Source organism: Cynara cardunculus, assembly GCF_001531365.2.
Source record: "Cynara cardunculus var. scolymus isolate 2C chromosome LG 2, CcrdV1, whole genome shotgun sequence".
Classification (NCBI taxonomy): domain Eukaryota; kingdom Viridiplantae; phylum Streptophyta; class Magnoliopsida; order Asterales; family Asteraceae; genus Cynara; species Cynara cardunculus.
The window spans coordinates 21651876-21675757 of NC_037529.1; the positions used below are offsets into that span (position 1 = coordinate 21651876).

General features: G+C 34.8%; 2 protein-coding genes across 2 annotated transcripts in view; one reads left to right on the forward strand and one right to left on the reverse strand.

The window, feature by feature from the left end:
* The first annotated feature begins 12543 nt into the window (after positions 1-12543).
* LOC112508145 (heavy metal-associated isoprenylated plant protein 2-like) lies at positions 12544-13207 on the forward strand. Its single transcript, XM_025112924.1, has 2 exons — positions 12544-12670; positions 12777-13207. Exons 1-2 carry the CDS (start codon positions 12662-12664, stop codon positions 13110-13112), a joined length of 345 nt encoding a protein of 114 aa, XP_024968692.1. The 5' UTR covers positions 12544-12661; the 3' UTR covers positions 13113-13207.
* An 8216-nt stretch (positions 13208-21423) lies between these two features.
* LOC112506004 (histone-lysine N-methyltransferase, H3 lysine-79 specific-like) overlaps positions 21424-23882 on the reverse strand; it is a 15117-nt gene continuing 12658 nt past the window's right edge. Inside the window, exons 2-3 of the mRNA XM_025110033.1 lie at positions 22342-23135; positions 21424-21876 (exon numbers count right to left, since the gene is read on the reverse strand). Coding sequence (XP_024965801.1) covers positions 21424-21876; positions 22342-23135 — 1247 coding nt within the window. The remainder of the gene's footprint in view (positions 21877-22341; positions 23136-23882) is intronic.

The window sequence follows — 23882 nt, forward strand, 5'->3', positions numbered from 1 at the left end:
TGTGACTCTGAAAGCGCGATAGCCATCATGACCAATCCAGTACAGAACTCTAAGACAAAGCACATCGATGTTCGATACCATTTCATTAAAGACCATGTAGAGAGAGGTACGATCAAAATGTTCTTTGTTAGTATAGATTAACAACTTGCAGACATAATCACCAAGGCTCTCGATGAAAAGAGGTTCAATTTCTTGGTCAGCAAGTTAGGTATGCTCAATCTTCAATATTAAGTCAGAACCTCTGTATGCACTATACAGAGCCTCTGCATACACTTTGAGCATATATCTATTTGATTTTTTTAAGTCCATAAGACAGAGCCTTTGCATACACTATGCATGGTCTATTGGATCAGAGGGGCTTTTGTTCCAAATACTTGTGATCCAGAGGCTATGGTCTTTAGAACCAGAGGCTCTGGTTACAATAATGGTTCATGATGTATAATGACCAAAATGTGATGAATAAATTGAGCAGGTAGAACTAGAAAAATATCTGGTCTTTAGAACTAGAGGCTCTGGTTGTGTAGAAGCACACTTGGACTTAGAGGAAGGGGTTGCTTTGGGCCATAGGGGCTCTAGTTTTAGAAGTTGTGAAATAAAGGCTTTGGATAGTGGAACTAGAGGCTCTGTGTGCAAAGTGAATGTTTGGCTAAGTAGAAGACAAGTGTTTTTGGCATCCAGATGCTCTGGTTTTTAGAACCAGAGGATCTGGTATAAAAATTTTGGATCTTTTGCCATATTTTACCACTTTAGAGATAGAGAGGGAGACCTCTGGTTGGTATTAGTATGCCATAAGTGGTGTATTTCAGCATACCCATCCTGCTGACTAGAAAAAGAAATTTTTTCTCATCTAGGGCTTTTGTATAAAGGTCAGCAAGTTGGTTAATTGTAGGAACAAAGTACATCTCTATGGTTCCATTTTCTACATGATCTTTGATGAAGTTATCGAACATGAATGTGATTAGTCTTGGAGTACTGCACTGGATTCGCAATAATAGTTATAGCACCTCTGAAGTCACACAAGAATCCATAATCTTTCAGTTGAGTTTTCATCCAGATCACTTGTGAACAACAACTAGCAACAATAACATATTATTCTTCTGTTGTAGATGTTGAGACATAATTTTGTATTATGGATGTCCAATTTACTAATTTATCTCTAAAAGTTGACAGCTTTCAGGCGTACTCTTTATATCAAGCTTGCAACATGCATGATCTATATCTGTATAGGTTATTGGTTCAAAAGCCAGAGTTTTTTGGATACCAGAGACCCATAGAAGGGTTTCCTCTAAAGTACTAAAGATCCTCTTGACTGCAGAAAGATGTGACTATTTGCAATTTGCTTCATATCTTGTACAAAGAGAAGTAACAAACATTATATATGCCCTACTAGTTGTTAGGTACAAGAGTGACCTAGTCATGCCTCTGTAGGTTTTTACATCTACAGCGTTGCCTGATGAATTAGAATATAACTTAGCTCTTATGGCCATTAAGGATTCTTATTGATGAATAATTTGAGAGATTTTATTTCTTCAGAAGGCCAGTCACATATTTGGACTGATTAATGAAAATTCCTTCTAAAGATTGTTTTATTTGAAGACCAAGGAAGAAACTAAATTCTCCCATCATACTCATCTCAAAGTTACTTTTCATCACGTCTGAGATTTTTCTACAAAACATGGAGTTAGTTGAGCCAAATATGATGTCGTCCACATATATTTGGACAAGTAATATATCTTCTTTATGTCTTTTGAAAAAGAGAGTTGTGACAATCATACCCCTTTTCAAATCCATTGGCTATGAGAAAAGTATAGAGTGTATCATACCAGGCCCTGGGTGCTTGTTTGAGCCCATATAGAGCTTTATCCAGAAAATAGACATACTTTGGATGTTTGGCATTCTCAAACCCAGGTGGTTGATAAACGTAGACCTCTTCTTGCAATTTGCCAATCAAGAAGGCTGACAAGACATTCATCTAATAGACCTTGAATCCTTTATATGCTTCAGAGGCTAAGAATATTCTTATTACTTCAAGCGTAGTAACGGCAACGAAGGTTTCGTCATAGTTTATCCCTTATTTTCCTGGTAATAGCCCTTGACAACCAACCTAGCCTTGTTCTTTATCACTATGCCATCCTCGTCTTTCTTGTTTTTAAATACCCATTTGGTCCTGATTGCGGTTTTACCCTTGGGGAAAGGCATAAGGGACCAGACTTTGTTTCTCTCAAACTGGAGCAGCTCTTCTTGCATGGAATCTATCCACTTTGGGTCTTGTAGAGCTTCAGAAACCTTCTTTGGTTCTACCATGTTGAGAAAGTTTGCAAATAAGAGTTCATTTACAGTGGCAGACCCTGTCTTTACACAAGATGATGGATTACCAATTATTTGGTGATGAGGATGGTCTTTGGTCCATGTGGTGCTTGATTGGGATTATTTATCAATAGGATGCAGTTTTTTATTGGCATGAGTGATAGATGTGGCTGCTTGCTCATCCTCAAATAAATGTTCTCTAAATTCTTGTACCTATTCTGGAGACATAGAAGAACTAGATGGTGAAGTAAGATGAAGTTTAGGAAGAGTTGTACCTTCAATATTGGAGATCTCGGGAACTTCATCATATCTAGAAGATGAGTTTTCATTGGGTGCAGGACCAGAGATGTCATCTTTCTCTTCAAACAAGTCTTCAAATAGGTGAGCGAGTTCTGATCCTCTAGACTTGTGGTATGATGAATCAGAAGTCTTTAGATTGTGCCCGAACTTTGAACTATTGTGTCCAGAAGACATTGATGATGTATCATCAAAGGACACGTTGATGCTTTCTATGACAATTTTTGTCCTCTTGATTAATACTCTGTAGGCCTTGGCAAATTATGAGTACCCTAAGAAATTCCTTCATCAGCCTTCTTCTTAAATATTCCTAAATGTTCTTTGTCGTTGAGTACATAACATTTGCACCGAAAGACGTGGAAATATTTAATATTCGGACGTCTCTGGTTGATGATAAGGGGTTTTCTGATGCCTCTTGTTGATGATGCATCTGTTCTAGGTGAAGCATGTTGTGGATATGGCTTCTGCCCAAAAGATATGGGTAGTTCTGATGAAGCAAACATTGTCCTTGATGCTTCCACGAGGGTTCTATTCCTTCTTTCAATGACTCCATTCTGTTGTGCAGTTCTGGCCGCTGAATTTTTTTTAAAGATACCTTCATTGATGAGATATTCAACAATTCAGGTATTATTGCACTTTGTTCCATAGTCATTTCTTAGTTTTATGATCTTGCTTTTTAGGACTTGGATTTTTTTTCATCACTGCGATGAGGAGTTATGGAACTTCTTATTTCCTCTTCACAAATTCAACCCAAGTGTATGTCGTGTATTCATCAACTAGTACCAGTATGTACTTCTTTTCGGGAGAGGCTTTGATTGGAAATAGGCCCATGGAGATCAATATGAAGCATATCCAATGGTTTGGAGCATGAGATTTCGGATTTGGACTTGTATGATGCTCGTTTTAATTTTCCCATTTTGCATGCAGAGCATAAATGATCTTTTCTCAAAGTTTAGATCAGGTGTACCTTTAACTAACTTTTGTTTGACTAATTTCTTTAAGACTTGAAAATTAAGATATGAAATATTTGGTGCCATAGCCAATTTTCCTCACTCCTGAGGGAAACAAGACACAAGGTCTCTTATTCCATAGAAGATTGGAAATCCCAAAGATAGAGATTACCTTCTCTTTTTGCCTTGATAATGGTTGGTCCAGGTTCTATTTCAATGATACAGAACCCTTTGCGAAATTTCACTTCCAATCCCTTGTCACAAAATTGGCTTATGCTTAGGAGATTATACTTTAAGCCTTCATCATAAGCTACTTTTGCTATGGATATGTTTCCTTGATGAGAGTGCCATACCCCTTGATTATACCTTTATTGTTATCTCCAAAAGTCACAGATCCCCCGGGTTTTACAATGAAGGAGGAAAGTTGACTCTAATCACCAGTCATATGCGTGGAGTAACCTGAGCCCATGTACCATGGTTGCACATGCTGGTCCTACAAGACAACTTAAGGTTTCTTAGGTGCCTATTTCATGATGGGTTCTTTCTTGTTAGCTTGGGCTTTTACACCCTTGTTTTCATCAACCTTTTTGGTATCAAACTGTTTATCTTTTCCCTTAGCCTTTGTAGGCTTGAGTTTCTATTTATTCTTCTTCTTCTGAGTTTTAGGATACTCATATCTATAAATATACTCAGAGAAGATGCATCTATGGTCTAACATATGTTTCCTTAGCTTTCGTAAAAGTATCAAACAATGACAATGTGAGTGTTTGCATGGGATTGTTTAACTTCTTTCTTTTTATTTGAAGAACTAGAAGTAGAAGCATGATAAAAATGTTCAGTTCTATCATTGGTTGTTTTTACAAACTTCCTATATAGTGCATAACTTTTATTTGCATTCTTGTCATTTACTTCCTGCTTGAGGGGTTGACTGATCTTTTTCCCTTTTGCTGAATCAGAGAAAATATGATTGTTAGAAGTTCCAGATGCATGCCACTTCTATTTCTATTCAAGAATGAACCTTATGTATCTAGAAGGATAAGGTTTGGCTTGAGGAGTTTCCTTGGCTGTCTTGACTTTCTCTTTTTTTTCCTTTTCTAATTCTAAAGAAGTTTTAGCCTTTATGGACATCTCTTTGAAATGAGGATTCATTGGGATTTTTAGAACTTTTTTTTCTTATCCGCAATGACTTCTGTTTTTTCATAGATTATTTCTTCTTCAAAATCAAAGTCAAGAAAGTCTCTTTTAGATTTTTCAAAATCCAAGTCCTTTTGGGAATTTTCATTGACAATGGGTTCTAAAGTTGATGGGTCAAAAATATCTTTCAGGACATCCTGAGATTCCAGTTACATAGATGATTTTTCAATAGAGATTGGATCATTCATTGGACTTCCAAAAGTCTCTGGTTCCTTACTATCGGTAGCACTTTCTGATGTACCTGTAGATAAGGTGGCCAGAGGCTCTGGTTGAACTAGAGAGTTTCCATCGGCCTCTGGTTGGTTTGAAAGAATTTTTGTTTCATCGGTTACGTCATAAACATTACTAGTACTACATTCATAAACCACATTGTTGAACGCTTCTTTTGAAAATGTGGATTTCCCACTTATTTCGGCTCTTCTGAAAAAGGAGGTTGGTTTTGGAACAACGTCAGGTTTTTTAACACATCCAAGATTAAAGGTTGATTCAAGGGTAGTTTTCTTGTTTCCTATGAAGGAATCAAGTTCATTGAATCCCAGACCTTGGGTGTCCGTCTGACTGTTTAGTTTTCTTAAACATTTTAAGCATCCTTGTATTTCTTTATCAGAAGTTCACTGGTTTGAAGTTTCTGAAGAAGAATCTCTCTTTTTTTTAAAAAAAATTCTTTCAATGCCACAGAGTTTAGTCTTTCAGCCTCGGAATCTTTCAATTCTTTTACCTTTCTTTCTAGATCCTTAGTGACCTTCCTGTTCAGATCTAGAAGTTTTTCTTCTTCTGACCTCTTGAGAGATTCAATTTTCATTTTCCCTCTCAATCTCATCTTTTTCTTTGGTAAGAAGATTAGTTTCTCTTTTGAAGAAAATATCTTCTTTTTCCACTTTGATTCTTTCAGTCTTTTCAAAGTTTAATTTTTCTTTTAGTTTTTGAAAATCTTCTGAATGTTTTAAAACACTTAACTCTACCTCTGATGAAGCAAAGTTGGGTTCATCATGGGAAGAATTGTGTACTTGGTCATTGAAATCGAAGATAAATTCAGCATCTGAGGACTTGGCCATGAGACATAAGTGCTTTATTGTCTTCTTCATCAAATGAAGAGTCAAGTAACAAAAAGGGGGTATATGTGTAATCTTCCTCAAGAGTATGATAGTAACTTAAATGGTTGACAAAATCGGTCAAAAAATAACCCCACATGATTTCCTTCTCTCAAAACTACGTCGTATGGGATGTGGCCACATCTCGCCACAAAGTGGCTACAAATGCTAACTTTTGTTTAGCCAACCTTACTAATTAAGTAGATCCCAAAGATATTAGCTTTATCGGTATAGAGAGGTGCACATATCTCTATGACACACCAACTCGACCAACATCTGAATCTTAGTAACGATTATGCAACAACCCATATCCCTATGTGATTATTGAAGAATTTGTCGAACGTGTTTGCATCATTCAAGTTGTATTATGAATTTGTCCATCTCCGGGGTCAAATATCTAATATTCACACAGATAAGTGATCGACTTATCGGCGTTGAATTAAAGTTTCAAGTTGAATGGCCAAATGGAAAAGTTAGCAAAAAGTAATAACATCGAAGTGTTATATTTTACCTCTTGGGTTTCGCTTACATCCACACCTGGGGGGTTAGCTAATGCTTAAAAGAGAAGACATACTAGAAGAAAATAAATACTTAAATTTAAATTGAATTAAACTAAAACTCGGCCTTGTGGCCACAAGTTCGCCACAGTGGTGAGTAGAAAATATAAATGCTAGAAAATAATTATAACTAGCTAAAGGAAATTATAAGAGGATTTGATAATTCTCAACTGATAGATACCCAGTTTTTTTTTTCTGCCATTAAACTACTTTCTCTGGAATTGTTCTTGTTTTTATTTTTATAGTAATCTGCATCTTTGACCACTTTACCTCTGTAATCCTTGGAAAAGTGGCCAAATTTCCCACATCGATAACATCTTAGGCCATCTTTCCTTCCGTCTCCTCCTTGTCTTCTTTCTTCTCATCTGTCTTCCCTTATTTCCTCTCTTCTTTCATCTCTTTGATGAAACTTTACTATCTTCTGCTTATGCTTGGGTTGAAATCTCTCCCTTCTAAAGTCTCTTATGTTGTTCTTTTCATGGGGCCTCTTGACGAATCTCTTTTGGAAATGCTTTGTCATGGGGCCTCTTGACGAATCTCTTCTTCAAACTCTGATTCCATAATTAAGGGCTTTTGGCGTCTCCTCTTGTGGTGTTCTTTGTAAGTACCAGAGGTCCTCCACTGGACACCTTTTTTTCATGATATCTTGCTCTTGAGCAGCAAGAGTTTCATAGACGTCATGGAGTGACCAGCTATCCAGATCTTGATTTGCTTGTTGACATGGACAATTGTGTTCATTCGTCACCGAGGTTTTTGAGAAATAGAACGTTGTTTTCTTCCTTCATTCTCGCAATTCATTTCTACGACATTGGTTGATTAACGTTTTAAACTAGACATACATTTTCTGGATAGGTTCATCTGGAAGTGCCTTGAAGTTGGTTTATTCATTCAGACACTAGGCCCTTCTGTTTTTCTTGGATTTGGCCCCTTCTTCTAGTTGGCTTGCCAACTCATCCTAGATTTCCTTTGCAGTACTGCATGCGTCCAGAGATTGAAAATTCTCATTTGGAATTGCTATGATGAGCAATCTCTTGGCCTTTCTATCTACCTCTACTTTCTCAATGTCTTCTACATTCTATGACTTCTCGTCCTCTTTGACGAGGTAAGATGGAGTTTCATCAGTAGTGGCAGTTGCAGGAACTCTACGAATTAGAGTATAGGGTATATATGGGTCATTTATGACAGACCTGTAGAGGTTTATATCCATCCCCTCGGAGAAGTCTATCATCCGAATCTTCCATTGGGGATATTCCTCATGTTGAAGAGGTGGGGGTTTAGTGATAGATCCAACGCTATAAACAGAGTTCCAGTTGGCCATTTATGAAGAATTTTTAGAGAGATAAAAGTGAAGAGCTTGTGTTTGAATATTTAAATGGATAATCCCAAAAGAAAATTGAGAGAATCTTGAATGCTCAGATTCAAATTGATCGTTTTGATTGAAAAATCAATCAATTGGCTTTGATACCAATTGTTGATCCCAGATCTCTCAATTAACAATAAGATTCAAGTAGAAAAAATTAAATCTATCTTTTGAGTGAAGTAAGTTATGAATAGCTTGAATAATAATCAAGAACGTATGAAGCTTTTTCAAATAATTCTCTATAATAATGATGATGAGAAGGTCAACCAAATTACAAGACATATAATTATTATTTATACTAGCAGTCTAGTCTAAGAGATAACAATCTAAGATAGGATATCTATGAGACAAACAAGAAAAAGATATCTATCTAAGAGAGATGATGATTATCTCTAACTACCTAGAATAACAGAATTATGTTGGAGATAATTCACGTCCATTTGTATTCAGGTAGCGTGTCCAATCAGGATTCTTCATGTATTGACTTGTTAGAACTGATTTGATCAAACAACGGTTGACACTTGTGCAATTCTTCAGCTGCTGAAAACCAGGGGTTATAGAAAGGCTAAGTTCATTGACCCGATGAACTCTTCAATAGTGGATGATCATCAGGTTAACTGTTTCAGGTCTTCATAGCCTCTCTGGATTGTCTTCATACCATCTTTTGTTTGTCTTCAGCTCTTAGAATACTTCCAGCTCCTCTTCTGGATTTCCATCGGGTCTCCAGACTTCCATGCTTAGACTTTTTCATTACTTTTACGTATGAGAATTATGAGGTCTAACAAAATTTATTTAGGATTATTTTGAAACTTCAAGGGAAATTCTATGTGTTCCTGATAAAAAGACTTTCTAGTGAATGAAAACATTTGATGAAAGAGTTGTGTCCAAAATTGTATGAGCATATTAAGTTACTTATTGTTGTTACATTGAATCTTAGAAATCTTGTATTGCTGAGATTTTGTCAAATAGTTGAATGATCAGGTTTTGCTAAGTCCTTTTCTTATGCCAATAGGGGAAATTGTAAAGTCATGTTTGTATGTTGGTTCAGAAAAGTGATATCCCTAGAAATATGCTAAGTATAAGTCTGGCTGTGAAAAATGAGAGTTGCAACGATGAAGACTCAGAGTTTTAAAGTAATAGAGTTAGATTTTAGAAGAGCAAGTCTGGATATGTTGATTAAGGGTTGGGTACTTAGTGAAGATCTTATGAACTCAATTCTACACTCTACAAGCTTTAAAAGAGGCACAAGTTCAAAAGACCCAATGATACTTGAACAACTATCAGAAGTTTATTTGTCTGTATTATAACTGTCATGTAACTTATATCTTCTAAACTTGTTATATATATATATATATATATATATATATATATATAGGTTGGTTCAAATACTAACCAAAACTATTGTCCAAACTATGCTAACCAATATCAACCAATCATGTTCCATCTTTTAGTTAAGTTCATATGTAACTCACATATTAATTGTAAGGGTATTTAGGTAACTTATCATTCTTATGTAACTCCCAAATATTTTAATTGGGAGTTACAAATCTTAAAATATCACTAATTGATCTTCGTGTAATAATGACATTAAGTTTCACATGTGTTCATCTTACTGAATTTTACATTTATTCTTCCTATAATGGTTTTGATGTTGTAAATTTGAAAAAGTCCCTTTTGTAAATATTCTGTTATAGTCCGAGTAATATGGATAATCATAGAGTAAAATGGATTGACGATAATGAGAATGAAAAAGCTAAAAGCGTCTACGAATACATTCAGAATTCGAATTCCGAAAGTGAAGAAAATAATCAATAAGTTACATTCGGAATTCGAATTCCGAAAGTGAAGAAAATAATCAATAAGTGTCCCAATATGAACATACGATAGCTATGAACACGCTAATGTGAACACGCCTACATTAAAGATTTGAGTTCGGGATGACAAACAATATACATTCTTCACTAAGTTTTGAATTTTATTAAATCCACATCCTTGTTGCTCTATTTAATTATCTACTTTTTGTAATAATAGTTTTAGTTTTGAAAACTAACTACATAGGGGCTGTTCATTATGTTCATTAAAGATTTGACTTCGGGATGGCAAACAATATACATTTTTCACGAAGTTTTCAATTTCAGTAAATTCACATCCTTGTTGCTCTTTTTAATTATCTATGTGTAATAATAGTTTTAGTTTTGTTAGTGTTTTATGTCATATAGCACAAATCATATCATGCTTGTGTAGGGGTTCTTCATTATGTTCACTGTGCTATATTACTTGATCACATACATAGCGATTACATTTTTTATACTAGGATGCATTAAGACATTTGTGCACAGACACACATATATTAACAGATATCAAATCAACACAAATAATACAGACGTAGACGTTGAGATTCGTTACTGTTTTATGTCATATTGTTGATGTTCATTAGGTTCACAAATCCAAACTTGTATGTATTTGTGAAGTGTTGCGTGTTGCGTGTTTGTGATGTTCATTAGGTTCACACATCCAAACTTGTATGCATTTTGCCAAAATCATCCATCGTTTTGATGAATATTATGAACCAGATTTTTCGCTAATGATATACACTATTKATCGTATAGATTGGCAGTTTCGTAGTTGATTRGAGGTTACGAAATCGTCTGAATAATATAGGTTCACGATGTGATGCGATTTTTTTACAAAATTACCCTTTGAGTAGTTGTTCATAGACATCTCATTTAATGCATTAATTAAATGATTATTTGTGTAGTCTCATTTAATAAGGACCGTTTGATGAGAAAAAGAACGATCAAGATCAGTTAACATAGTTTGCACAATAGTTTGGGTTAGTATTTTAACCAGCCCATATATATATATATATATAATCTTTTCAACACTTTGATAATTTTCTTACAAGTTCTTGATATTAAACTTTCTCTCCTTTGAATATTCTCTCTTAAGCATTGTAACTACTTTGATCAATCAACGACAAATGACTTCCTTGTCTTAGTTACTTGTTCTTGATTAGTTTTCCATTGATTAATTATACATTGTGATTGTGAGAATTAGATATGTTTTTAAATCTTTGGGATCTACATTTACTAAATGCTTACAAGATAGGACCTTACTAAGTGACACTTACCTTAGCGCATTACTATGACAAAAACTGAGAATCTTACCATGTAAATGAAAGAGAAAATTTACCCAGTTAGCGCTAATCGGAGGAGAGATGATTAACAACAATTCATTTTCATGGCAGAGAATATTACCAAATAAGGTAAGTGAGGGTGGTGACTCTCGTATGTAAGCACTTAGTCGGTAAACATTTGCTAAATGTCCCTAAACAATCTAAGTATCCTAATCGATTACTTTATAAGACTTAAGTAATTTATAGGACTAAAAAATAAAACATTCGTTAAGACGTCCAAAAACGTCCTATAAGCTTATTATAACACTTTTAGATATAACGTTTTACATTCTTTGGTTCTTATAAACTTAAAGTCTTATAAAATAATCAATCACGATATTTAGTCATTTTTTACGTTCTATAAACCTGATTTTATTGAAGTGGGAATGCATTAAAAGACCAAATGATGTGTTCTCGAATTTGGGAAGAAACGATAAGTAAAGGAAATGGAAGGAAAAAAAAAGAAGGAACAAAGAGAAAGGAAAATGAAAATAACTTCTATTTGTATTCTTGAGAAGGAAAGAAAAGAAAATTGAGAAAAAATAATATTTCATGTTATTAAACAAGAAAGAAAAGAAAAAAAATATATCATTTTTATAAATATATATTCTTCGTACCGAAAAAGTTTTAATTTATTTATTTTTCTTTCTATCCGTATTTATAAAAAAAGTTTTTGAAAGAAAAGTTGTTATTATTTTCCTTCGATTTTGTTTCAAATCTATTCCTAAAAAGTTCTGAAAACATAAGTAATAGTACGTGTTGTATACATAGTGGACTGATGTGTACAACTTCACAAGAAAAGGAGGCATTAATTACATTCAGACACAACTACCAGTGGGGACTACTACTAACGAAAATATACAACCTCAAAACAAAATGTGGTGGAGGAAGAATGAATGGTCACTAATACCAACATGAGCACGTTATTGGTATTAAACAGGTAAAAACATGATTAGCACCCTTTATAATGTGCTTACATGTAAGCATTTAAGGTGAGTTTAGTGTCCAGATAGAATAGAACAAAACATAACAGTTATTCAGCATTTCGTAAGACAGAAAAGTTATTCAGCTTTTGGTAACACAGAACAATTATTCAGTTGTAAAAGGACCAAAAATTTTATCCAGTAAGAACGAGATAAAGACTGAGGGTGGTAACTGAGGGCGATGATTCTTACCATAGATAGGTAAGATAGTGCTTATCGAGTAAATTGTTGTATACTATGCTGTTCTTTGTGACTAAAATCTTACCACTAAGTAAGTGATAGTTTTGAATTTTACGGGTAAGTATTTACTGATTTTGGCAAATGGCCTCTTATTCAGAAAATGAGGGTGACGGCTTTTATCGATAACTACTTACCGGGGGTAAAATTGCGGCATATGATGCAAAAAAAACAAAATATTATCAAAATTGAACATAAAAAGACCATACATTATAAAGACAACGACATAATCTTTACGTAGGGGGTTTACACAATTTGGGTGAAAGTCCTTAGAAAATTGACATCTTAAGAATTCAAAAGTCTTTAGTCAATTGTTAGATATGATAATGTTCACAATATAGTAGAATATATATATATATATATATATATATATCTTTAGTCAATTAATTGTTAGATATGATAATGTTCACAACATAGAAGAGAGTATATATATATATATAAATGTTATATCGTTTTGGGACATTTGGAGTACAATTCATTAATTTGGTACATGTTATAGACATATAGAATATGCCTCAGGTAATGTTTCTATTTTGTATTATCTCTCACTAAACATCTACCTTTACTAATTTAGCCTTCTAATTATTATTTTTGTATATATATGTATCTGCATGTACAAATGCAGGAGATAAAGCTAAAAGTTAGGATGCAGTGTGAAAAATGCAAGATTGAGGTAATGAAGACGGTTACCGAACTATCCGGTGTTGATGAGATATCTGTGGATTTAGAGAAGGAGATTTTAGTTGTTATCGGCGACGTTGATCCCGTTTCTGTTGCAACTCGCTTAAGGAAGAAACGAAGGGTTGCTGAAATTTTAAGTGTTAGAAAATACAGAAGGAAGGATAAGGTGTTTGTTAATCCAAGAGTATATTACAACATTAATTCTTGTGAAAATGGATATGAACAAGTATTTAGGTATCCACCATCCAATGGAAGTGGAGGTAATTGCAACATTCTTTAGAATGATCTTCATCAAACCTATGTATTGTTGCACAAGACAGAACTCTAAACTTATATTGTAATATATAGAATTTCCATTCATAATTTTTCTGTTCTTTTTGTCACGATTTAAGTACTGTAAGGGACCCTTTGCATGTTTTTCCATTAAATCTTACAAGAATAAAGTTGTTTGTATGGATTAATATGTTTTTATATATTAGGGAAGTTTTTTTTTTTTTTTTAAGTTTTTTCATAGATGAAAGTAGGGTATTTTTAATTGGGAGGGAAAGCTTTGGAAAAAACTTGGCATTCTGATAAAGTTCCCTCGGGAAGCTTAATAAATAAGCCACTCTCTATATTATTAAGTCACTACCCAAAAATTATGTATAGTTGATCGAATAAGTTATGAGTCTCATTAAACTTGTTAAGTTACTAACAAAAATGTCTTAAAATAGTATATGTATGTGATCTTTTAGCAATTCTTATAAAAATTAATTTATATAATATTGGTCGCGAAAATCCATTTTACATTCAAGAGAAAACTATTCACATACCAAAGGTGTTTGGCTTAATCGTATTTGAATTACTTGTAGAATAGAGCCTATTAAAAAGTCAAGGGCTCAAACATTACCAAAGATGTGTTAGTACTACAAAAAAATTGGGTTTATAAGATCCCAACAATGTTTAAGTGTCTTAATAGATGACTTTATATGATTTAATTTTATAGGACCAAACAATAAATTGTCTTATCTAAAAGTGTGGCTATAAGTTTATAAGACGCTTTGGGACGTCTTAATAAGTTTTTAAAACAATTTTAACATTAAGAGTCATATTAATTATTTTATAAGACATTTCTGAGAATTGTTCTATAAACCCATCTTTCTACCGCACAATTGGACATTTTTGCTAATACTGATCTATAAAATAGCTAATACAATACTTTATAATATAACATCCTAAAAAATTTATTGTCACGCTCAAAAGCATTCTATAAACTTATTGTAACACTCTTAGATAGGATACTTCATTTTTGATCCTATAAATTTAAGTCTTATAATTAAACACCCTATCAAAATAATTAAACAATTTGAACATTTTATAAACTCAATTTTATTGTATAAATATTAGATACTTAAAATAAAATATATTGGCCTCGACTATTTCAACCATCAACACGTACCATCTTTTACATTAAAATCGTATAGTTTTTTGTTTAACTGGTACTTCTATTTCAATATTTTATATCATCTAATACCAAACAAAATATTCGTTACAACAAAATTGAGTTTATTGGATGTTTAAATTGCTTAAATGTCTTAATACACTGTTACAAAAAGTTTATAGGATCACAAAATAAAGTGTCTTATCTAAAGTGTTAAAATAAGTTTACACAACGTTTTTTAGTGTCGTAACAAGGTGTTTTGAACATTTTTAAGATAAAGGTGTCATATTAGTAATTTTATAAGATTCTATTTGAAGAAGTATCCTATCAAGACAAGATTCCTACTAAAAGACGGTTTATGCAATGTGAGTATTTTAAAAGTGTCATAGAAAACTTGGTACGACACCAAAAACATCTTATAGACTTATTGTAAACTTTTACTTATGACGTTTTACTTTTTGGTACTTTAAACTTATATCCTACAAGGACAACTCCAACCCAACACAAAAAACACAAAAAATAAAGGTGTTTTCATCTTCTACTCATCACTAACACACTAAAAAGAGAAGGTCAATAAACTTGACTTCTATATTTCTAGGTCAATAAAGTTAGCGTACTTAACTCAAAAACTAATATATATTTTTGTCATAATTATATGTAGAAAATATTAAGTTTTTATAAATAAATATATTATTTTTTTATTATTATTATAATATTAAAAATATTTTTTAGTGTATGGTTGGAGATGAATTTTTAAATATTTTTAGGGTTTTATTTTTAATGATTAGGTTGAAGATGATCCAAACCATTTTATTAAGACACTTAAACACTATAAATTCAATTATAATGACTGCATTCAAGTATTTTTTTTTTCAATTCTTTTAAAATGAAAAAAATATGTAAATATTAATGCATCAAATTTGATGTGATAATCACCATTTGGAAGCCAAAATCAGGTGTGTTTGTTGGAGAAGATTTGGTGTATATATTTACTAGAGATACATTTAGGATACATAAATAAAGAAGGATAATGAAAAAAGGAATTGCAAGAGACATTCAATTTGTGCTCCCTTTTCATAAATGAAGAGGTATCCTTTGTGCTCTGTTTTCACTACAACAGTTTTACATATGATGGGTTGGGTTCTAGTGAGAATAAGAGTTAAGGTGAAAAACGTAAAAAATAATCTTTACTCATTGATGCACATTAGGATGTGATGCACTGAGATGTACTGGATCAATCCCTGTATCAAGCACGATTCATGGATGGTTTAAGATTAAAGGTGATCAATGGTCCAGATTACTTCTTGCGCTTCTCATATTAACTCTTCTTCTTACACAATCATACGCCTACAATTGTAAGTGTAACAAAACTGATTTTATAAGACGTCTAAAATTTCTAAGTGTTATAATAAAATACTCTATAGGACTTGATATTATAGGACCTAATCAGAAAGTATCGATTCTAAAACTGTTACAATACTTTTATAAGACAATATGTTTAGAAGACACTTTTACGCATTTTAAGAATTTTTTTAAGACGATTTGAAGATAAAGTGTCGTATTAGCTATTTTATACAACACTTCTTAAGAATGTCCTATAAAATAGCTAATAGAATAATTTATTTTACAATGCCAAAAAAAACTTATTAAAATGCTTATAATCGTTTTATAAATATGTTGTAGTGCTTTTAAATAATACGCTTTATAGTTTAATCCTGTTGAATTTAAGTTTTGTAAAGGCAATTTTGTTGTACGCTGTATGATTTTATAAATTTAAGTCTAATAAACGTATCTATTAGCAGACTCGATTTTGTTATATTACATGTTACGAAATGAGTCTCAAGGCTAAGAACTTTGGTCCTTCAATATTTTGACTCCTTAGCTCAGAGTGATGTCGTTTAAACTCTTCCGATCCAAGTCTTTGTGTATCCTCACTAGCAGGTTTGCATGACGGTTGTTAGAAACAATTTTATATTCTGTTATGTTAAAGACAAAAACAGTAATTCACATGTGAATGTTCATCAGTAAGTCAAGTTTACCAATAAATCATTCGGTATATGAATGCGAGGATTAATAGGGGTTTGGGTATATAGTCAAAGAGTTAGACTAGGTAAGTTGGTTCGAGAAATTTGACCTCAAATAATTGAGTTGGGTGACGGTCAACCTAATAAATGAAAGGGAATGGATAGTCCATGCATTAACTATTAGATTTAAAAAGATCGTGTTAGAAGTGAAATTATGATAAAAAATATAAAAATAAATCTGAATCCTTGATTATTTTTAATATCATGTCAATCCATGAATTACGATTTAAAAGAGAATTGATCTAGTACATCTTGATGCATCTCATTAGAGTTGACATATTCAATTAGGATTGATCTAAAGGTAGAAATTTCTTCTTACGCATCTCTTTGTAACTTCTCTTTTTACTAGAACCCAACCCAATGTGACTATGAAAAAAAGTAACAAATATCATTTTGTATTATTTATTTTCAAAACTAATGTTGCTCAAACATATTGTTCGGTGGCCATAGTTGTTTTTTAAGTGAATGCAATGTAAAATATATTTAATATATATATATATATATATATATATATCGATAACATTTTTTAAGAAGAGTTTAAGATGTGTCGTTAATATTTTGTTTTTATGTTATTAGGAACCAATGGTATTACTTTCATGTAACGAGAACTATCAAAAATTACTTATCTTATCTATACTATATTATAATACATTTGACAAAAACTCGTAAAAATCATTTTTTATGCATGAAGTACTGTATATTGATGTATATTACTTAAAATTTAAGATTACAAGTAATTATACATAAATACAACTTATTAAAGCACTATGTTTGAATTCGTGTAACTAACTGCAGATAAACATAATCAAATAGAGGATAAACATCTCATTTTAAAATATAAAAAATCTAAAATACAACCAGGATAATTATCGAGTTCTAACAAAATAATTAATTATTATCTTTATAAGAAAATTATAATATTAAATCAAAAATAAAAAAATGCATTACATAAATACACAAAAAAAAAACAAAAAAATAAATAAATAGTTAGTTTGGTACTTTTTAAATTATTCGGGTTGGACAGTCAAGAGCTGCTGTTGTACTTTTGTTCGCTCATCGTGGAGGTAGTGGTTCCTATACCTATGAATTCCATTGGACCCAGAAATTCCTCTAAGAAGAGGAGTTCCTCTAATTCTATGAATTTGAGAATCCCAATGAATCCCTAATTTTATTGTATTTTTTTATTCAGTTTTATAATATCTTCATATTTATATTTTGTTCAAATAAAAACATTATCACTTTATCAAAACCACATAAAACCGTATTATAACATCGACTGCGACAAAAAAAATGAAACAATAAAATCAAGATGTATCTCGCTGCATTGTGCGAGGACTATTCTAGTTCTTATTGGTAAATTTAGAATCCTAAAATCATATCATCTTAAAGAAGTATGTTAATCAAATTTTAGGCAAATGTGTTCAGAAGCTACTTATTGTTTGGATAAAAAATCAGAACCTTGATCATCGTGGATAATATCGTCGACAAGACTTATGTCACCAAGTAATCCCCGATATCCTCAACAACGACGATATCTTCAACACACGGCCATAGACAGTCAAGATCATAAATATATTTTCCTCGATTGACATTAATGATTGTTTATCTTCAACGACCGTTACCTTTGTCATTTATTGCAGGTCTTGGTAATTTACTACCAAGATTTACTTCATTAATACACCTGAAGTAACCAAGGACAAGCATTCAAGAATATCATTAAGATCCCACCTTTATCATCATAGAGATCATTCAAGGACAACCGTTACAAACTCATACTCAAGTCACTTAATAAAGGTTCAAACACATTCGAGCAAATCGCATTTGATCATCTAGAACAAGAACATTACTATGAATCGAAGAACAAAATGTTGAAGCACTCTAAAAGAACTAATCATTATTTTCCTAAATTTACGTCCATCACTTCGTGTTTATGCATGATATGTAATTGTAATCATTGTTATTAAGGACGACGTCCTTGATTGACGTCTATACTGCACCAACAATACTTGTTATCGTTTGCCAAATTAATCGTATCCCTCCAAAGATCCATACGAAACAGAGTAAGATCAGCGTTTCAGAATCTTACCAGTAAGAGAAGCAACCTTTTGATGTTTTATCTGAATCTGAGCAGCAAACTCAGCCTGCTACCTCTACAATAGTAATAATTGTTATTAAGGACGACGTCCCTTATTGACGTATATAGTGCATCGTTGATACTTATTATCATTTGCCATTTTTATCCTCGACGAGGTTTTCCACATCACCAAATCTCTTGTCTTATTTATTCTTTCTGTTGTTTGTCTTGTTTAGTCGGAAGCTTCTATCTGTAGTTGATTAGTCTCATGTGGCTACCTTAAGTTATATTCAATGTAATTTTTCGCATAAATAGTTTGGCGCTCACCGTAGGGTTCCCACTGAGAATTCTCATTCAAAATAAATAAGTTTTTTTTCCGGACTTACACTTTCATCTTTTGTGTAGGAAATACAATGGCTTCTGCAGGTAACAATCAAGATATGATCGCTTGATTGGAAGAAGAAACAGAAGTTGGTCGCCAGCAAAAAGGGTTGAGCAAAACAACAATGTCCAATAAAAAGCAACATATACTTCTGTAAATGTTGTAGGACCATCTTTTTCCCAATCTTTCCCATCGAATTCCTTGAACATGCCATCGTACCCCTGCCTCCATCATTTCCGCCGAATATGACATTCTTCCCTCGAGTGACCATCCCGTTGTCATCGATATCCATGACAACAATGCCTACCACGTCATTCCCAATCCCAAGTATTGCATGTTGGTATACGGGAGCCATACACTCAGCGAAAATTAATTGTATCTCTCCAAAGATCCATCTGAGATGGGGTACGATGGGTGTTTCAAAAATTTACCAGTACTAGCAGCAACCCTTTAATGTCGTTTTTGGATCTCAGATTACTCTTAATTTCAGAAAACACAGATAAACAGAGTATGAGTGAAATGAAACTGTGTTACAACAAAGGTTTAACAATTATTCAAGATAACATAAGAATGCAAGAGCAACTTGAATAAGTCGGAAGCTTTTATTAGATTGGAAGAATAAACAGTTAAAATCTCAATCTAATTTGTATTCTCACAAGATTTTGCTATAGTCTAATTCGGCACTTTCAGGTACTTGTAACCTAAGGAGGATGCCTCCTTATATACGACTAAGCTCAAATAGAATTTTCTAGAATCTTGGCTTGAATCTCTGAGTTGTTGTTCCGCATTCTTATCATTCTTGTATCTTAAAAAGAGGAGCGAACTAAGTCAAGTCTTCTGGATTCTGTTGGAGAACTTGCAGGAAAGTCTGAACCGTGCGCGCATTCCATGCGAGTAGGAGACCCAGAGGCTCTGCATGTACTATGCAGAGGTTCTGTGTCTAAAGTGAAGCTCTACATCAAGCACTTTACCTATTTGGCACTTTAGGCTTGATCTTTCTTGGAATAGAGCGCGGGCTCTGTATATGAGACATTTTCTTGAGTAAGAGCTCTGTCTCTTGGAGTCTTGTGCATGAAAGCTCTTGGTCCAGACATCTTCAAAAGACTAAGTCCTACAGACTAGAGTAAGAGACTTCTTACTTACACTTTTACAAGATGGGGTCTAACAATCTCCCCCTAAGTGTAAATAAGACAGACTCTTACTGGAATGAATACACAAGTCTAATCGAATCCAGAGGTCAAAGATAACCTCTGTATTACATTTACTATCTAATGTTTTTACAATACAATGAAAGGAAATTACAAGACTTGAAATTGTAAAAGACAAAAGATAGACATAACTTACAAAGGTAGAGGCCTAGATATGTTGGAGATTCATGAACCTTCTAAGAAGCTTACGGAACTCCAACACGTTATCTAAGGATCTGATCATGTTTCTCGACCTTTCCTTTGCGCCCGAGATTGTATCTCTGCTCCTTAGAAGATTGTTCTTGATGAACCGCAGAGTTTAATTTGAATATTTGAAGCGCTGATCTTCACGGAAGAACACTTTTCTGCCTTATTCGTTCCTGAAGATCACCCCATGCTCTAGTTCGACCAACACCGTCCACGAGGGGATACGCTTAATTCCTTCGAGTTCTTCATTTGGCGCTGTGACACTAAGTTGGTCTATTCCTATGTAAAGAGCCACCTGGAAGTCAATTTTACACCTGTAATCCAGAAGGTCCATCATTGTCTACCTTATAGCTGAGTTCGCCAGAGCATATTTCATACCCTTGTCTTTCTTGTGGTCAGTGAAGAAGTACATAGATAGAAGATCCCAGAGATTCAGATTAATAAGATCACAATATGTGAAAGTTTGGATCTACCCATGGGACCTTTCTACTGTATACTCGTAAAAGACTATCTGATTGTGAGCAAAGGTTCGTCTTCTGATATCCAAGATCTTCCTGATGCCACCTACTGAGTGAACTGTAGAAATTGTTTGAGTAAAGCATTGTAGGAACCTCTGCATGATATTCTCTTGAGTCGTTGGATGCAGATTTATCTTTAGAGTGGGCGTCTCATTTATCTGGGTGTAGAGATATTGAATTAAGTCTTCACTATTGGCAGTGTCTTTGATTAGCTTCTTACAAGGTATGGGCCTCATTATCACGTTCATTTGGTCCCTGATCTCTTGTACTCGATCAGCGGATGGTTTGGAGCTCTGAGGCCTACTGCTGCTTGCTTCTGGCTGACGGGCTCTAACTAGGACCTCCTGCCTTAGAGCAGGTGTAACGACTCTGGTCCCTTGGACAGGGACCTTGGCTCTGTGGGTGTTACGGTGTAGTGGTGGTGCAGCGATGGTTACTTCAGCGGTTAGTGGTATCGCCTTTGAGAGAGGAGCAGATTCTGTTCTTTGAAGCCTTTCTTCTGGCTCCATGACGTTTACCACCACCACTTCGTCTTCATCAATCTTTGCGAGCGGAGCGGTTTCCATGACGTATTCCCCTGAGGATGATAGACTTTTTGATGATGATGAAGAGGTGTATATTGAGTGAAGCTTGATCACGTTCTCTTCATCAATCTTGTGCGCTGTTGGCTTAGCTGCTTCTGGTACAGAGGGCATTGGTTCTTCTCTGACTTCTTCTGTTTATGCGTACGCAGCCCTGGACTGTTGATTTCTTGGTGCTGGAGCTGGCTCTTGAGGAGTAGAGGCAGAGGGGGCAATAGTAGGAATGGTATATTTTAAAGCTGCAGGCTGTTTCTCCCCCTCTTGATGACTTTGAGGGCTAGACTGGTCTGGGTCCTTATTGTCATCAAGCCTTTTCTTCTTTGAGGCTTCTGCACAAGTAGTAGGCTGCACTGACTTCCTCTTGGGCTTCTGCACATTGGCTGGAGGCATGGCTTTGACCTTAGCGTCAAAGAGTTCGACGATGTCGGATGCAGTATTGGTAGCCTTGATGATTTCCACGTCCTCCTTGAATTTAAATGTTTCCAAAGAGCGACGCATGTCGACGGCTGCCTGTTTTGCCGTGTTGTTGAAGTCCGAGATGTAGTCTGCCACCTTCTTAAGAAGTCGATAACCCAGAGCTCTTATCTCTATCTAGGTGATGTAATATGTCGGGACACTCAGATGATTGACCGTTGTCTAATCTTGAGCGGAAGTAGATGCAACATTCCTCTGAATGTGCGCAAGGACCCTTTACACGGTCTCTTCATTTATGGCCGTCAATTCCTGTAAGTGTTCGAGGCGAGTAGCATTCGTCGAAGACTCAGCTCTCAATGCTGCTAAGGATGATTGAACTTCATCCAGAGCAGATGTAGAAAGGGATGGCTCTGCACGGGTCATGTTGAGTTTTAGCTCTTCCAAGGAGCACAACACATTGTTGCCAAAGGATTGGAACTCATCCTTTGTGACATACGCTGTATGGGTAACCTCTGGCTCAACACATGAGCCAGGTTCAGTCCATGTTCCTCAGACACCTTCTATCTCGACTTGATTGATATTGGTCGAGGAAGGATTTTCGGCCGATCCTTATGTCTGTCTTAGAGGAGAAGACACTACAACCATTCTGTCAAGAGGAATTTTCTCAGCAGATTCAGAGTCTACAAGATAACCCTCAATGATTGGACTATGAGACCGGTCGAGACTCTCCAAGCCGTGTGCACCTAATCCTTGCTCTGAACAAGGTTGGGAAATGTCTAGTGCAGAGGAAACCAATTCCTCTGCATGGGAAAGTGACGTGGCATGGGGATACATGCCACTTATATTTTCAAATGTATCACCCTTTTGAGAGGGTAAGCCCTGTATTGTGGTTTTCCTTTGGCTTGCTTGGTCAGAGGCAGATTCGACCTTTGGCTGGATAGGCTGGTCAGGATTCGATATGTGCGCCTCTTGTTCAATGACTCTTGTTGCTCGACCAACAGATTCAGATTGTGTGCTTGCACTGGGAGTTGGGCTTGGAAAATATATGTGCCTATTTAAAGTTCTAGGCTGCTCTGGCTCTTCTGGAGCCAAAACCGCTACTCCCACTCCTCCCTCATCACCCTCTTCATTATCCGATGAAGAAGAGCTTTCAGCCTCACTATCGTCTTGCTCTTCCACGGATTCTTCTGCGTGAGAACTTGAAAGTTGTTCTAGTTGACACAGAGCCTCTTCTTTCATTCTCCTCTCTTCATCCTTCTTCCTTGCTCTCTCCTCTCGCTCTTGCCTCTCTCTTTCTTCCCCCTCTCTCCTTTTCTTTTCCTCCCTCTCTCTATGTTTCTTGGCCTTCTGCCTCTTCCTCTTCTGCTCCCTCTCCTTCCTGACTTCCTCCCCCTCGGGTAAAGGCCTTTCTGCCTCTTCACCCTCTTGGGTTATCCCTAAGCATGCCAGGGGTTCGAGGCACTGGTTCTAGTGCCTCGCGTACACGTCTGTATGTCCCCCTGACGTCCCTCGTCTTCATATAGACCATCAGCTTCGTTGGAATTGGCCTCTCAGTAGAATAACCATCCTTGTGCACAATAGCTTTGTACGTTGAGATTATGTGTACCTTGTGCACATGAAGGTTTTCAACATCTGTTAGACCCCATAACTCACATTTGTAAAAGTAATGAAGAACAACAAGTGATGAAGAACCAGAAGGTCGATGGAAGACTTCAAGGCAAAACAACTAAGTGTTCAATACAACCAGAAGGCCGATAAATCGACCAGATATGCGATGAATCGAGCATCTTCATAACCCCTCTGGTTATCAACACTTGGAGTCTTCTACAATAGTTCAACCAGAGGCATATGTTGGTCCCGTAAGGGTCTACAAGAATAGAAACAGTTTGTAGAAGGAGGGGATGAATACGAACACATTATTTTCAAAATTAAAATATATATTGATAGAGAAGATCAATAAAGATTTTTCAAGACTGTTTGCGGAAAGATATGGTAATGAAAATCTATCTAAACAATCTTTGGTTACACACAGAGCTTTAGCAAATACAAGAAAAAAGATTGCTAAAAAGAAAGATCCTTTACTTAAGCTAGAAGATGCTTGAAGTAAGAATAAGGTTAGAGAGAGATGCGCGCACTCTGTATGGAGAAGAAACACTTCTATTTATACCCAGTGCATTAAATGA